We start from the raw sequence: 15,737 nt of genomic DNA on the forward strand, positions 1-15,737 counted from the left end.
CTTTTACTAATGGTTCCTTTGCAATACTTTTTACAGAGCTTTATCTTCCTTTTAGATTGTAAGCTCCAGAGAACAGGGAACCCCCTTACCTATTGTACCAGTTTATAATATGTCATTCAGGTTTTTGTTGTCTTCACAGCCTATTGTATTGTGCTGCAGAATATGTTGCTGCATTATAAATATTTATGTTGTAACATTTAGGAGATATTTGTTGTTCTTTTCAGAATAGCAAAAAATTGTGCCTTGATTTATCTTTTTTTTTTTTTTTAGGTTTTCCCAAACTTTTTGTTTTGGAGCAGCATTGTGCCTTTTTATAGTAAGAAATATTGGCCGTGGCTATTTGTTCAAACAAAACAAATAGCAAATGTCATGTGAAGCTTTGATGACATTGAAGTGGATTTTATTGTAGCTCCATTAAGTACACACCTAATAATATGAAACAGGTAGAAATCCATTGTTATTTGTAAAAAGTATTTTAATTTGACACATTGTTTTAGCACAATCAGCCGTGATAACGTGTCTAGAGGGACTTGCAGCACATCTCTGCCGCTGTGTAATGCATAGAACGCAAAACAGTGATAATGTAATGACTGGCAGGTCCCTCCAGAACAGAAGGAGTTAAATACCCGATTTCTTTAGCTTAATTAACATTGGTATAAAAAATCCCATGCATATTGTAGACACTGTGGGATTAGTCGCTTCCATATTTAGTTATAACAGGAGTGTGTGTCCTTGATGTGTGCGCACACGCAGCACGGATAAACGACTTGGATCTGTCAGGTTTAGAAAGAGAGTTTTCCTATTGACACCTGCAGATTCACGCCCCTCCTGCCCTCCCAGGAGCAGGAAAACCACAGGCCACCACACTGGCGCCATCCCTGGCTACGTCCAATCAATAAAGGACTTATTTCCTGGCCATTTGCTGAGGTCACAGAAGCAATCCTCATTAATTATTTGTACCGGTGCAGCCTCAAGTGTGCTTCTGGCATGACAAGAGAAAACTGTTTGACCTTTTTTTTTTTTAAATCTATTTTTGTTCGCAGCAATTCAAAAAAAAAAAAAAAAGAAGAAAGAAAAAAAAAAGAAAAGGAAGATTACACGACCATTGAACGGTGTGGTGAATGAAAAATACGGACAAGCAGGTCAGCAAAGCCAGCGATGACAGTTCTAAGGCTCGAGGGTCCTCGTCTTCCAGATATAATTTACTTTAAAAAAAAAAAAAAAATGTGCAGCCTAAGATTCAATTTGGTGTCATGAAAATCTGGTCACCGCATAAACAATGTTTTCCAAGGCAGATTTGGCCTCAGAGGGAGGGAAGCTGTGCAGGGCCTCCAGGGCTTTGTCTCCATGGTAACAGCATAGGTCAATCGCTGAAGTCACACCTTTGCCAGACTTGATTGCCTCTTGCAACTGTCGGGGAACACAAGCACATTGCAAAATCAGTCCTGATGCCACATGGCACACATTTTTCTCACAGTGACAGCATGTATAGAATATTGCCCCTATTGTCCCCTGCAAAGAAAAGTGGTACCTCTGCCCAACCCCAAACCCAAACTGCTAAGAAAAATCCCGTCATGGTAAAAAGAACATGAGACAGCTTTTTTTTTCTCTCTCTTCGTTTGTCTAACTGATTGGGCAAGTCATGGTCTGCTCAATTTAGTAGGCGCAGAGCTAAATCGCTACCTTCCTAACTACCAGCTTTTCTTTTCTTGTGACAGCTGTTTGTTTTTTGTTTTTTAAAGGGTTTGATGATATTCACAAAGGAGAGCATCATAAAACCCGCTTTGGAAAAGCAGCCTGCAATATGGATGAGCAAGTGATAGGATGCGCAGAGATTATGATGATGATGATTATTATTATAAATGTATTTTTGATGGCGCATGCTAACACCAGAAGTACTAGTATTGGATCTCCTCAGCTCTTTACAGATCCTTTCTATGTCTCTCTTTCCATTTTCAGGCTGCCCCCCCCCCCCCTATTTAGAGATCTGAAGTCAGGAGCATTTACCTTCTGGCTACAATTCTAGTTCTCTCCTGCATGTAGCAGCGGGAGGGAGTGTTACTGGTAACGATTGCTGTGTTTCTAGAGCGCACCCTGCAACATTGTGCTTGTTTTCTGCAATCCATGGCATTGATTGCAAGGAAAGAAACCTACACAAAGGTTTTATTTTAAATCAACTTTAAAGACAGGTGGCATCCTTTTCCAATTGTATCACTAAAATGGTAAACATACTGTATCATAAATACCCAACAGGAGACGTAAAAAAAATACATGTGAACAGACACCCAGAATACCACATTCCTTTTTTTATTTACAGACTTAGAATTCCAACAGGAATTCGTTTTTTTGAAAGCCACTACCCTTCCTATTTTTACAGCATAATTCTTTCTAAAATAGTATTTTTTTCCCCCCTTGTACTTCATTATGCTTTCCCACTACTTCCCTACTGTATGTGATCTGGGCATGGCATCCACCAAAGGAGAGAGGAGAAGCAGAGAGAAAATAACAGTGATTATTATTATTATGTTCAAACTGAGGCACAGACAGGCAAAGCTACTGTACAGCATGTTCTCAAGATCACACACACAGTGATGCCATTGGCTGAGGACGGAATTACAACAACCAGCTTGTGCATTAAATGCAAACACTATAATCACTAAACCTCCCTCAACCGTTTTAGCTAAAGATTTAATGGCTCACCCATATCTCAACTCTCCTAGAGACACCAGTTTAGGTCATACACAAAGACACTGTACGTGTCATGGAGACTTTTCACAGGTGCTTTGGAAATCCTTTGGTTCTGTCACCATGCAAATAAATCAAATAGCCAAAGGAAATGTATATAAGTTAGTGGCAGTCTGATGCAACCCAAGGGAGCCCTAAAGAAGTAGCACTACACTATGTGCTGCTTCAATGTCCTACTTATTAAAACTATTTTGAAAAATTAATTTATTTCTCCCGGCTAATTGTCCAATCGGATATCTTGCACGTTTAGCAAACATTTGTCCTCGGTTTTAATTTGGTCGTTTATTTATCTTCTGCAGCCACCTGTATCCAATGGCAATCTTCTTTTAGCGTGTAACAGTCATTTATTGTTATTATTTTCTCTACCATCATACAGTGCAGAAAAGGCCTTGGGTATTTGGTTTCCTGCATCTCACGTCAATATACTTTCCTCATAATTTCATTTAAACCAACAATTTTTGCGTTAATTTGACAATTCATCCTGCTGAAAATGTTTTTGACAAACTTTATTTAGCTGAAATCATCGAACCCTAAGGCTTTAGCATCTATTTCCTCATCCACAGACATCAAGTAGTATTCAATTATTGTAAGATAGTTGTAAACATGTTATCTGAACAGTATACTAAATGTCTCTCTCTGAAGCTTAAAACAGCCACCCCCAAATGTTTTATTTGCTTTCATAACCTGAAAGATGAGGTCCTGCTAGTCTTGTCTGGGGACCCCCAGTGTCTGAGCAATGTATCCTTGTATTTGCAGGTGAATTGCAAAAACATCAAATAAAATGTAGCAAATACAAAAGTTAAAGAGAATAGTGCGGCTCAGTTCGGGAGAACACTCCCTAGACTAGATCCTACAGGTGCGCCGACGAGTATTCTACAACTTGCCTTAAACTTGTCTTAGAAAAACTGGGGCTATCACCAACAAGATCCAGGTACATGCTGGGTACATGCTGCAACATTTCAGTGACATTTCTGCAGAGACTAATGGCCCATCGGATTAACACAGCAGGGGTCCCTGGCAGTCCCGTTCAGTTTGAATGAGACTGCCAGGGACCCCCGCTGTTAATCCGATGGGCCATTAGTCTGTCTGCAGAAATGTTACTGAAATGTTGCATGTACCCAGCATGTACCTGGGTCTTGTTGGCGATTGCCCCAGATTTGTTTTAGAATACTCGTCGGCACTACAGTACCTCCCCCTTCTGTCGCCCTGGCTCCATTTTGCTTTTTGTTTCTAAACTTCTGGAACTAATTGTTTCTTTACGAATACTTCAAACCATAATGACCTCCATATTGCCAAATCTCCAGGAAACGACTTCACTTTGATTCCTCTTGACCACTCTTCAGCTTTTGATATTGTTGACCACTCTCTTCTCCTACACATTGTTCACTCTTTTGGCATGCGTGGCATTGCCCTCTCCTGGTTTTTCTCCTACCTCTCTCATTGTCTCTTATGCCAACTCCTCCTTGACCTCTATGGAACTCTCTCTGTAGGTCTACGTTAATACTCCGTTTAGGTCAATTACTCTTCTCTCTATGTACCCTCTTGCTTGGTGACCTCATTGACTCCTTTGGATTCACCCACCATCTCTATTTTGACGATACACAACAATATTTATCTACAGCTGACATCCAGTCAAAAAGGCATGCCCTTGTTCTCTCCTGTATTGATTAGCGTATCATTCTTTTATCTCGCCTCACTGCCTCACACCTCCTTTATAGTCAATTCAGAATGCTGCTGCCTGAATCATCTGCTGCCCACCTCCTGAACACACTGCTGGCTTCCTATTAATTTCTGTAAACGACAATATTCTCCTCCAACCTTCACTTTCTCCATTCAAAGCCCAGCTGACAACCCCCATCGTAACAGAAGCATCTCATTAAAGGTACTATGAACTCCAGATGCACATGAACCTCCCCTGTCTGCACTTCTAATAATGCACTTTTGCTCCGATTGTGTCTGTACGCCTCCCAGCATAATACTTAGATTGTAAGCTCTTTGGGGCAGGGTCTCCATTAGTCTGTAATTAGTCTCCATTAGTCCAATGTTGTCATTTACCTGTTGCACTTATCCCCACTGTTTGCAATTTATTTACCTTGTATTGTAAATGTGAAAAGTGTTTTTTTTTTTTAATTGAGTATGGGGGGTTGGTACGTTAGATGAGCAGTCCTACATAGGAGGCACAAAAGTTTTCTTTAAATGATGCATCAATGTAATTACTTTCCTAGAAAGATTCCATTACCTTTGAAAAATAAATGTTTCTGGTTTTTTTTGGTCCCATGTAATCCTAATCTTATCTGGTTATTATTGTTCTTCCGCTTTCTTCCGAGGGGTTATTCATCAAATCGCGTTAGTGCTGATTGCAGCACTATCACATGGAAACTCAGACTCAAGTCAATTGGACTTTCCCAGCGTTCGTGCCCCAATCAGCACTATTGCAGCATAACCCCCTTTTGGCTGATGATAGCAACATAATTGGTTCATACAAAAAGATAAAATTCTGCATTCAATAAAGATTGCAAAAACACTCAAAAATATGCGATTATCATGTGAACTCCTGCATTTATCCCCATGACACTGCCAAAAGGTCTTAGGAAGAGTTACCACATCTATTAGCTCACTTTGGTCTTAGGGGTGTCTGCCTTTCTAAGTTTTATAATACGTTAAAGCTGCAGCTCAAACTGCCGTTTTAATTTTTTTCCCCCCATTCAATATGTGAATCAATACAATCTGCACACGGACAAGTGGTTAGCAAGGTTGCCAATCGATCCGGTCTCATGTGATCGACCGGCGAAGATTCGGCTCGGGGGTTCACTAAATGGCTGTCAGTGCAGCAGAAGAGGACCAATGATGCAAAGTTCTGTGGGGATGATCATTTGACCAGGCAGTCACTAGATACAATTGGTGCACTGCTAGAGGGAGGGCAGGGCTAAAAAAGAGGTGTGCTAGAGTCTGTTTCAGAAGAGGAAGGGGATGTGACTGTGTAAATGGTTGCTATAGGAACAAAAAATGCTTGTTACATTATAATACATTAAAAATGTCTTTAAAAATGTATTATTATTTTTTTTCTTTAATTGCTACAAGTATTTTCTCATAGTACAGAACTCATTTATTTAAACACATGTAGGATATTGCTTGAACTGCAGCTTTAAATGTACGGTATACTCTGGAAAGCAAATTAAAACAGTTCTTTTAGCACAGCATAATTTCTCAAAGGATACAATTACTTGTCAAAAGATCATGGACCCATATTGTGTGGATGGACATTAAAGGTTAAGTTCTACACAAGACCCAACTAACCTGACAGTAATTAGTTCAATTAGTTTCACGCTATCTGATCAATGCCTTTTAAAAACAATAACCATGTATAGGTATTTTCATTTTTTTTGCAGACGTGGAACATGTTATTGTTTCATGTACAATTGGAACTCTGAATTGAGGGTGGGTGAACAGGGAAATGATTTTTTACCCAGTCCCGCATTTCAAATTACCAGAAAGAAGGTCAAAGGAGAGATAAGTGGTATCAGATCGTAAAACACCTGAACGTCACAATACAATGTTGAGAACGATCGCCAGAAAACACATTTTGAAAAAAATATTTTAAAACTTACAATTGATTCAATCTGGAGCCACATTGGGCTACACTAATATGACATTAAGCATTATTCAAGGTAACAGCACTACAAAATGCTTAAAACCGGTGGTAAACATTTATATAATTTCCTAGTGGCCTGACCATACCACTCATTATTAACCAGACATTTTAAAGAGTCTATGGAACTTTTTCTTTCAATGCAAGGATATACTATGACATAAATCCACCAACCTACAACTTACAATACGATTGCCTCAAGCGATTGGGTTTATGATCTTCAGTGTCTCCGCTCCTTTCCCAGATCAACTGCAAAATACACTGGTGGTACACTGCCACGCATGCTATAATGCTTATAGTTGTGTGTTAAGGAAATAGCACTCACATGGACTTGGTTGACGGAAATGTCAACCACGGTTAAATAAAGAATTTCCATTCACCAAGTTCATGTAAGTGTATGTACTGTATATGATGCATGGATGGTGTGTGTGTGTGTATATGTATTACATGGATGGTGCGTGTGAATAAACGCGCGTGTGTGTGTGTGTGTGTGTGTGTGTGTGTGTGTGTGTGTGTGTGTGTGTGTGTGTGTGTGTGTGTGTATGTATGTGTATGTATATATACATATATAGTGCAAAATAAGAATATATACTAGTATATGCTACACCATGAAGAAGGAAGATACTGCTCACCTGTCGGACATCATTTCTCACTACCAGATCTTTCCATAAATGATTTAAATATCAAAATCCTCAATGGAATGTTCAAACGCACCCAACAACAGAAAACATTTGAGCTCTGAATGATAAGACTCTGACACCAATATAAGTGGACTTAATACAGACACGGGGTTTCTCACACACTATCATAATTTGTTGTAATGGTCCTCCCTGCCATTGTGCCATCCAATACCTCCACCCCCCCAGCATCCTCTTCCCCCTCTGAGCTGCTGTGGATGTACAGCCCCCCATCCCCAATTCTTACCTTCCTTATCTCTGTTTTAACACCCTTCCAGTGCCTTCCCCACCCCACCCCACCTCATATACATCTCTGTTCTACATTCTTCCTTTTTTTTGTCTTTCTTTTCCAATCCCTGTCTAAGTCGTAGAAACCTTTGTATATCAGTTTGCTGACCTGAGGAAGAGAGGAAAACTCTCGAAAGCTTTTCCTTTGACATAAATTGTTAGTCTAAATAAAAAAGGTATCACCTAATACTGAAGAACTCACTTATTCTGCACTGGACTAACACGGCTATTTTATATATATATATATATATATATATATATATATATATATACATATACACACACACACACACACATACAGTGGTCGACAAATCACCAAAAAATCTACTCACCGAACAAAAAAATCTACTCGCCACCTAGTACCAAACGTGTGCTGCTTGGGCAAATAGGCGCTCGCCCCAATGTTAAATCCACTCGCCCGGGGCGTGCAAATGTATAGGTTTGTCGAACACTGTATATATATATATATCTAACACACACAAAAGGGAGTCGCTCACACTATATATTGAAAAAGGCTAAACCAGAACTTAAAAATAAAGTATACAGGTTGCAAAATAGTAAATGAAACTATAACACATACCAAAGAAAATAATATAAACAAGAACTGGTGGTGCTAAGGGATAGCAATAATATATGGACACACAAAAAAGACTAACAAGATCCCTTATAACAGCACTCTAAATATGCCTAAAGTAAGATATAGAAATCAGAAACAAAAAAACGGGAAGTCAACTTGAAAAAATGTCTATGATTTGAATACAGTAACCTAACATTTAAAAACATACAAACACTGCTGGGAGCCTGAAATATGCTAGAGAAAATAACACAAGCATGACAAGAGAAAAAGACAATCTGAGGACTAAATGCACAGTACTGAAAAGAACTAGTAACTAACAATCCTGATATGAGTAGTGATTCAGAACAGTAAAAAATGCAAGAACATCCCCACAGAATCCTAGCTGTATGAGAGGAGAAAAACATATTGAGATCTCTATCTATATCAAAATGAAATCAAACCACTAAGGAGAGATAAATAAGTTGAAATAAACTTATGAGTGCTAGTAAAACAGCACACGTGAAGAAAAATAACAACCAAGGGGGAGCAACAGGGGAGGGAAAAAGGATAATAAATATAACACTCAAACCCTGTGTATAATAGTCCAAAAAATGACACTACTAAAGCATGCTGAGGTATCAACAAACACTGTAGTTTAGAGCAATAAGGGAGGCAGATGTAAATAAGTCTGCTGCCCAACTCAGCATCTATGTTGATGCTGAGAAGCATACTGTATGAAAAAGCCTGTGCATTTGAAAAATCCTGGTAATTGACAAAAAGATACTCAGCTGTAGACATCCATGTTCCAGTCCTCTACTCGAGACTTTTCACGATACAGCTATTGATCTAAAACAACGGGTTCTTGCTCACTCTTACAGCAAGAATGTTGTTAACCTAGGTTATTAATGTAGCCTCAGAAGGAATAGCGCATCCGTTTTGGTCCCGCAAGCTAAGAAACCGGGGGACTCGGTCATTAGGTTTATTGGAACTTTCAACAACCGGATGTCACAACTTAAAAACATCATTAACCAATTTTGGGGTATCCTTTTGATAGATACAGATCTAAAGAAGGTACTGGGCGATACAGTTAATTTGACCAGTAGAAAGTCGACCAAACTTTGTGACAAATTGTTTAAAAGTCACTATATACCACCAATAGGCACTACAGTTTTGGGTAACAACATTAAAAAAGGCTTTCTCAAATGTGGATCGTGTTCTGCATGTCAATTTATGATGCAGACCTCCACCTTTGAAAATATAGCAGGGAATAAAGAGTACCACATGCTACATTTTCTCAATTGTAAATTGAAGGGGGTTATTTATCTTCTGAGCTGCCCATGTCATCTCATATATGTGGGGCTGACTGCACGGGAAATTAGATTTAGTATACTAGAACATGCCCATATCATCCGACATGCTCAGCGGGACTTGGAGTCATGTAAGAAAATTACTAACGTAACCAGACATTTTCTGGCTATACATGTCTCTGATCCATCTTTAGTAATTGCTTTTGCAATTGATAAAGTCTCGCTGGGCATCAGGGGTGGTGATTTAGAAAAGTCCCTCCTGAAAAAAGAATGTAGCTGGATTACTCAATTGGGATCCCTTATGCCCTATGGTCTTAATGACTATATGGGCTACTGTATGCCATGTTTCTTTAAAGATTCCAATATGAGCTACTTATACATATTTGTACTCTTCATGATGTAGTACATTTAAACAAAGGACTTTTTCTTCCCCCTTTACTCTGTCAGCTTCCTGGTAATATGAGTTTGTTGAATCAGTATTTTAGCCTTTATGAGGTTTTTAACCTACATATGTTGTGCTGATAGGTATCCGTTATAGTGTATCTATCATATGTTTTGTTTTGTTTCACATAACAATATGTCTCTATTTGGTTGCAGGCATGTGCAATACACTTGGAGTTGTTTTGATTACCCTCCTCTGCGCTCTGATTGGCTTAGGCTGCACGCGTGACCTATGACGTGAGCAATGGCGGAGAATACAGAAGTCTGCCGCTGCACCTTAGAATTCACTCCCGGAACAAGCCACTTCAAGCAAAACGGCCGTCGGGGTGTTTTGTGTGCTGGGACCTAGCCTCTACCCTCATCTCCCATTGTGAGCTACCTGTGCATGACCGGATATGGACGAGGACGCAGCAGGCGTTGGGACCGTGGGACCGGCAGATGAGAAAGACCACTAACACGGATACCAGAGCCTTCCATGCTTATTTCAGCCGATTGTCTGCTAAATCCGAGTGACATTTACCCGGTCTCCCACAGAAAGATCGTGATCTGCTCTTTTCTATTTGCAGTTATAATCTGCCATCCGTTATCCACTATTAGCACTCTGCTATCCAGGAGCGACACTTGGGATATTTGGTGATGCATTTTCTGACATGCCCACAAACACTGCTTTAACTCGGGACTCTCTTGTTTGTATATTAGCAGCATGCATGTGGTTCTATTTCAGACTTGATTATCTGTGCTGCTAAACTCCTACACCATCTCAGCATTATGTTGGACATTATGTGCTCCTCTGTATTACCAAACTTATTTTGTCTGGTCTCTGTACTTTTCCCACCCAGGGTTTAGCTCAGTTCTGTTCAACTAGGTACATTCATTCTTGTATGTTTTATGGACTGGCCAGTCAAGACTTTCAGTGGGATCTATTTAGATTCCATTGATTGTTTAGGTAACATGTGTCCTTCATGCGGTTCAAGTGTCATTTAGCACTTTATATTGAGTTGTTATTTTGAGTCCCTATTGCAGTTTATTTGTGTATTAGTGGGTGTCTTTTGATTATTTGTTAGGTTTTTCTTTTGGTCTCAACTATGATCTTAATCTGTCTATTTTATTTAATTCTTTGTCTAAATTGGCTTAATACATTTTTGCTACTTTTTGATTCATCAGAGTACTTATTGTGGGGTTTCTCTCTTCCAGTGTTACAATATATTTCTCCCCATACCACTGCCACCAGCATATATTGGCTTTATTGTGTGGCTTTTGATGAATATTTGATATTGATTTTTTTTAATGAGGTAACATGTGTGTATATGTATATATGTATAAAAAACAAAACAAAAGAGAAAGCGCGCAGCCCATAGCGTAAAAAGCGTATAAATTTAATAAAAGGGTTGAGGAGAAGGAAACAAGCTCACTCACAAACAAAGATATAAAACAGGCATTGTAAGATCACCACCACGGGAACAGCACGGAGTATCCTCCACAGCAGAGGTGTAACAGAAGCTGCCAGCTGCCAGTCCAAGATGTCAGACTTCGTGGAATAAAGTGAAAGTATAGCAAACAGAAGTCCTTAATAGTCAGTCCTTCCAGACCAGGTTGGTTCCCGTCCGAACGAACACTGAGGCTCCGTGCAGCAGGGATGGAGGCTCGCCACAGACTTTCCGTCCCGGAATGATGACGTAATGTTGTCACTGCTATCCTGACGCGTTTCGTCAGTCACGCTGACTTTTTCAAAGGATGATGGAACCTGAACCCAGACGGATGTATATATATATACCAAAAACGGGTTGCCAAGCAACCTGTAACCAATTAGAAAACGTCCCCTAGTAAATAAGACCGCAAAGCGCATACACAGATTTGCATTGAGACGCATATCAAAACTATTAAGAGAAGAAAACAAACATTAGTCCACGAGGTCTGACATCTTGGACTGGCAGCTGGCAGCTTCTGTTACACCTCTGCTGTGGAGGATACTCCGTGCTGTTCCCGTGGTGGTGATAATATTATGCCTGTTTTACATCTTTGTTTGTGAGTGAGCTTGTTTCCCTCTCCTCAACCCTTTTATTAAATTTATACGCTTTTTACGCTATGGGCTGCGCGCTTTCTCTTTTGTTTTTATAGATTTCTCTGGATGTGGTTCTCCATCTGAAAGCTGCCCTACACCCATCCAAGCGTAGTCATCTGACTGGACATTTTTCAAGGAGTGGATTAGTATATTTCTTATTCACTCATTATATTGTTGGTTTCTCCTTCTAAGTAATCCAAATAATGCAAAAAGCACAAAAGCAGCGCACTGCCCAGGGACACAGGTGTATCAAAAATGAAAAAGTATTTATTATCTATCAAACCTAGCAAACAAAGAGGTAGGTACCCTCCAACGCGTTTCACACAAAGGTGCTTTATCAAGGAGTTTCTCCTTCTACCATATTTAAGATTGAATCAGTCATACTATATTCTTTGAATTTCTGTATTTACTGGCGCTGCTATCTTTGTTTTATGTATATATGTATAAATGTGAATTTATTAGGTTATCGACGTGTCTGTCCCCGTTGGGACCTTTGACAAGATGTGTGTTGGACTTCTACTTTTTTCCCCCCTATACTTTCCTTCCATGCCACCTTGGTTTCTACTTTTTAGGAGTGCGTTACGGCACTGAATGAGTATCGTTTCAGGCCATAATAGCACCTCGGCAAAACACTGGTGCCAGGGCCAAAATTTGAGGCATGGCCACCGGAAAATATATATATATATATATATATATATATATATATATAAACCATAATACTGAGTTAAGTTATGGTGAGTAAAATAAGTGACAAAAACCCTCCACAGGAAAGCAAATATGCAAATATAACTGTATGCTCATCTGCATGTCTTAGGCAGGTCTGCAACCCCGCCTTTCCCCATTATCACCCAGCACACAGCACTTCCACTGCAGCAAGGGATTCTGGGAAATGACATGCAAATGAGCACACAGTGTCACTTTTTGCCTCAATAACCATTTTTAACATGGTTCCCCTATAGGCTTAAGCTTGCTGCATGGTCACAGCTTTGAGCACAGCCAGGGTTAAGGTGCATACCCAGAATGAGCATACAGTTATATTTGCATATTTGCTTTCCTGTGGAGGCAAAAAGTGACACTGTGTGCTCATTTGCATGTCATTTCCCAGAATCCCTTGCTGCAGTGGAAGTGCTGTATGCTGGGTGATAATGAGGAAAGGCGGGGTTGCAGACCTGCCTAAGACATGCAGATGAGCATACAGTTATATTTGCATATATATATATATATATATATATATATATATATATATATATATATATATATATATATATATATATATATATATATATATATACATACATACATATATAGTCTGTATCTGGTGTGCATGTTTATTGTGCTTTTGTATGGAGTTCTCTCATTGCATAGTATATAGCAGGGGGGCGCAAACTTTTTTCCCTGTGCCCCCCTGCCGGTGGTCACCTCACCCCGGCGCCCCCCTCACCCCGGCTCCGGCGTCACGTTGCCATAGCAACGTGTCGTCACATGACCTCACGGCGTCATTTGCCATGGCGACGCGTGTGGAGCCAAGGTAAGTAAAGATTTACAGAGGCCCTGCAGCTTCCCCGGCACAATGTAAGTGCCTTTGGGAAGCGCCCGGGGCCGCTGTAAACCGTGCCCCCCGCCGCAGGCAGTCTCGCGCGCCCACTAGGGGTCACGCCCCCCAGTTTGCGCACTGCAAACTATATAGCATGCATGTGTGCATACTGTGTATATCTGGTGTGCGTGCGTCTGTGTATGGTGTATGTTGGGTACGAGTAGCGTGCGTCTGTGTATGTGTGTGGGCTGCCCGATTCTTAGGCCGGTTTGATGGTTTTGCTCCCAGGGCTAAAATGTGTCAGTCAGCCCCTGGGGCGAGTGCCGGGACAACTGTCCTGGGCTCGGTGGGTGAGGGGGACCCTGTCAGCCGATTTCCTAAGTTGGCCCTGAATTGTACAATTCGCGACTTTTCGGATCATCCAAACGACCAGGGCACTCCCTCCCATGCATGACAGGCTCCCTGTCCCATCCTAACCCCCACCCAAAATCCTCAATGGGCAACCCCCCTCACTGAAGAAGCTCTCGCCTCGTTAACTAGGGGCCCTGTGTTACATTTGAGTCCCGGGCCCCATACAAGCTGGTGGCGAGCCTACATATTAAACACCAGCAATAGACATATTTATAATGGCTGAGACCGGTACAACCCTATGCATTTATTTCAGCATTCAGAACTGCTCTACATACACACAGCTACAAATATATAAAGTAAAAGAACAACGTAGTTAAAGAGACAGTCCCTCCTTGAAACAAAGTGAACTAATGGCAGTGGGGTGTTTAAATGATTAATTATACCATGGCACCTTTCTTTAATACATATCAAGCAAGTATTAGTGTTTTTACCAATTTCACTGCCATAGTGAAAGCAACACATTGCAATCCCATCTGGCAATTGGGACAAGAACTGTACTCACCTTCTCTAGGTCAACCAAGTTGCCCTTCAATGGAGTCTACAGAAAGTTAGAAAAATAAAACGATATTTAATAATCAACAAATATACAAATTTTGTACAACATTTTTTACCTATGCATTTTACAATTGTAAAATGCAATCAACTGCTGCTGTTTTTATAATGTTTAATCGTGTCTTGATTCCAGGTGAGGTCGGCACTGATTGTGGAGAGTTTTCTACCTGCAATATGAATGCTCCTGTCCTGTGTGGGTGAATGCTATGGTACACATGGGTGCAATCAACTGACATTAGTACACATTTGAAATACAATGAAATGATTGCTAAGCCTGCCAAATTACTTCATCATTAATAATGATGCAGATTAATCTGCCCCACAAAACCTGAAGTACTTGTTTAAAGCTGCAGTTCAAGCTAACGTTTTTTTTTTTTTAAAAATCCCCCGCCCCCCCACCATTCAATATCTGCATCAACACAATCTGCACACTGACAAGTGATTAGCTAAGTTGCAGATCGGTCCGTTCTCCTGTAATCGATCACTTGCTCTGGGTTATTTAATTCAGTTCTTGCACAGCATTGTGGGCAATGTAGTCCTGTACTATGATTGACTGGGCAGTTACTAGATACAATTGGTTCACTGCTAGAGAGAGGACGGGGCTCAAGAGCCAGAGCCTATCAGAAGGGGAAGGGGGCTGTCACTTTGGAAATGCTTCCTACATTAAAAATGTCTTTAAAACTATTTTTTTAAAATGTTACAAGTATTTTCTCATAGTACAGAACTGATTTATTTAAAAAAAACAAAAAACAAACGTAGGATATTGCTTGACCTGCTGCTTTAAGTACTTAGCATTCATACGGCTTCTTATTTTATATACCACAGGATGACAAAACATTTCCACCTAGGACATGCCATGTTAAACCATGTCCTAAAAAACAATCTACAAATGTTATTGATTATTTAATTCAAACAATTTTGCACAGAAGCATGGTAAGTCAATTATTAGCAAATACCACCACTTCCACATATCTAATTAAAACAGCTGTGACCTCTGTCTTAACTATCAGTACACATAATTCAATAACATTTTGTACTGATTTACTGCAATTTCTAACAGTACTGTACAATATGTGTGTGCGAGCCACATGTTGTACTGATATTTGTAGTTTTATGCAAGAAATGCTTTTTGTGCAGCATATTCCTTCTCAGAGCATCTCTAAAAGGTCAATGTATCAAGTGTTTTCACAGTGATGGAGATATGTTTACAGTGGAGGCCTACAAACTGATACACTGCAACAAGTAACTACTCCGTGATCCTCTCTATTACCATTTTGTATACCTAATAACAAGCCAATGCAAGGGGGGGGGGGGGGTAAAAGAAGGGCAAAGTAGCTTAATATAGCCACCCTGAGACACATATTAGTTCCCTAGAATGGATATTTACTTGCCAACATGAGTTTAAGTATCACTGGATGCATGCACATTGACTACCAGAACTTATTACTATTATAGATGGAATAATATTGTCCTGAAGGATTTTTTTAAAATTTTTGTATTTTTTAGAATGGGTTG

The 15,737-nt window shown here is 40.0% G+C and overlaps 1 protein-coding gene across 4 annotated transcripts in view; it reads right to left on the reverse strand.

The window, feature by feature from the left end:
- Positions 1-454: 454 nt before the first annotated feature.
- PDSS2 (decaprenyl diphosphate synthase subunit 2) overlaps positions 455-15,737 on the reverse strand; it is a 202,436-nt gene continuing 187,153 nt past the window's right edge. For all 4 annotated transcript variants that reach the window (XM_075597559.1, XM_075597558.1, XM_075597556.1 and 1 more), the window contains 2 exons: positions 14,173-14,208; positions 455-1,410 (listed from right to left, as the gene is read on the reverse strand). In XM_075597559.1, the coding sequence (XP_075453674.1) occupies positions 1,252-1,410; positions 14,173-14,208 (195 nt within the window). In that variant the 3' untranslated portion in view covers positions 455-1,251. The remainder of the gene's footprint in view (positions 1,411-14,172; positions 14,209-15,737) is intronic.

This window comes from Ascaphus truei, chromosome 4 (assembly GCF_040206685.1).
Source record: "Ascaphus truei isolate aAscTru1 chromosome 4, aAscTru1.hap1, whole genome shotgun sequence".
In the NCBI taxonomy this organism is placed as follows: Eukaryota; Metazoa; Chordata; class Amphibia; order Anura; family Ascaphidae; genus Ascaphus; species Ascaphus truei.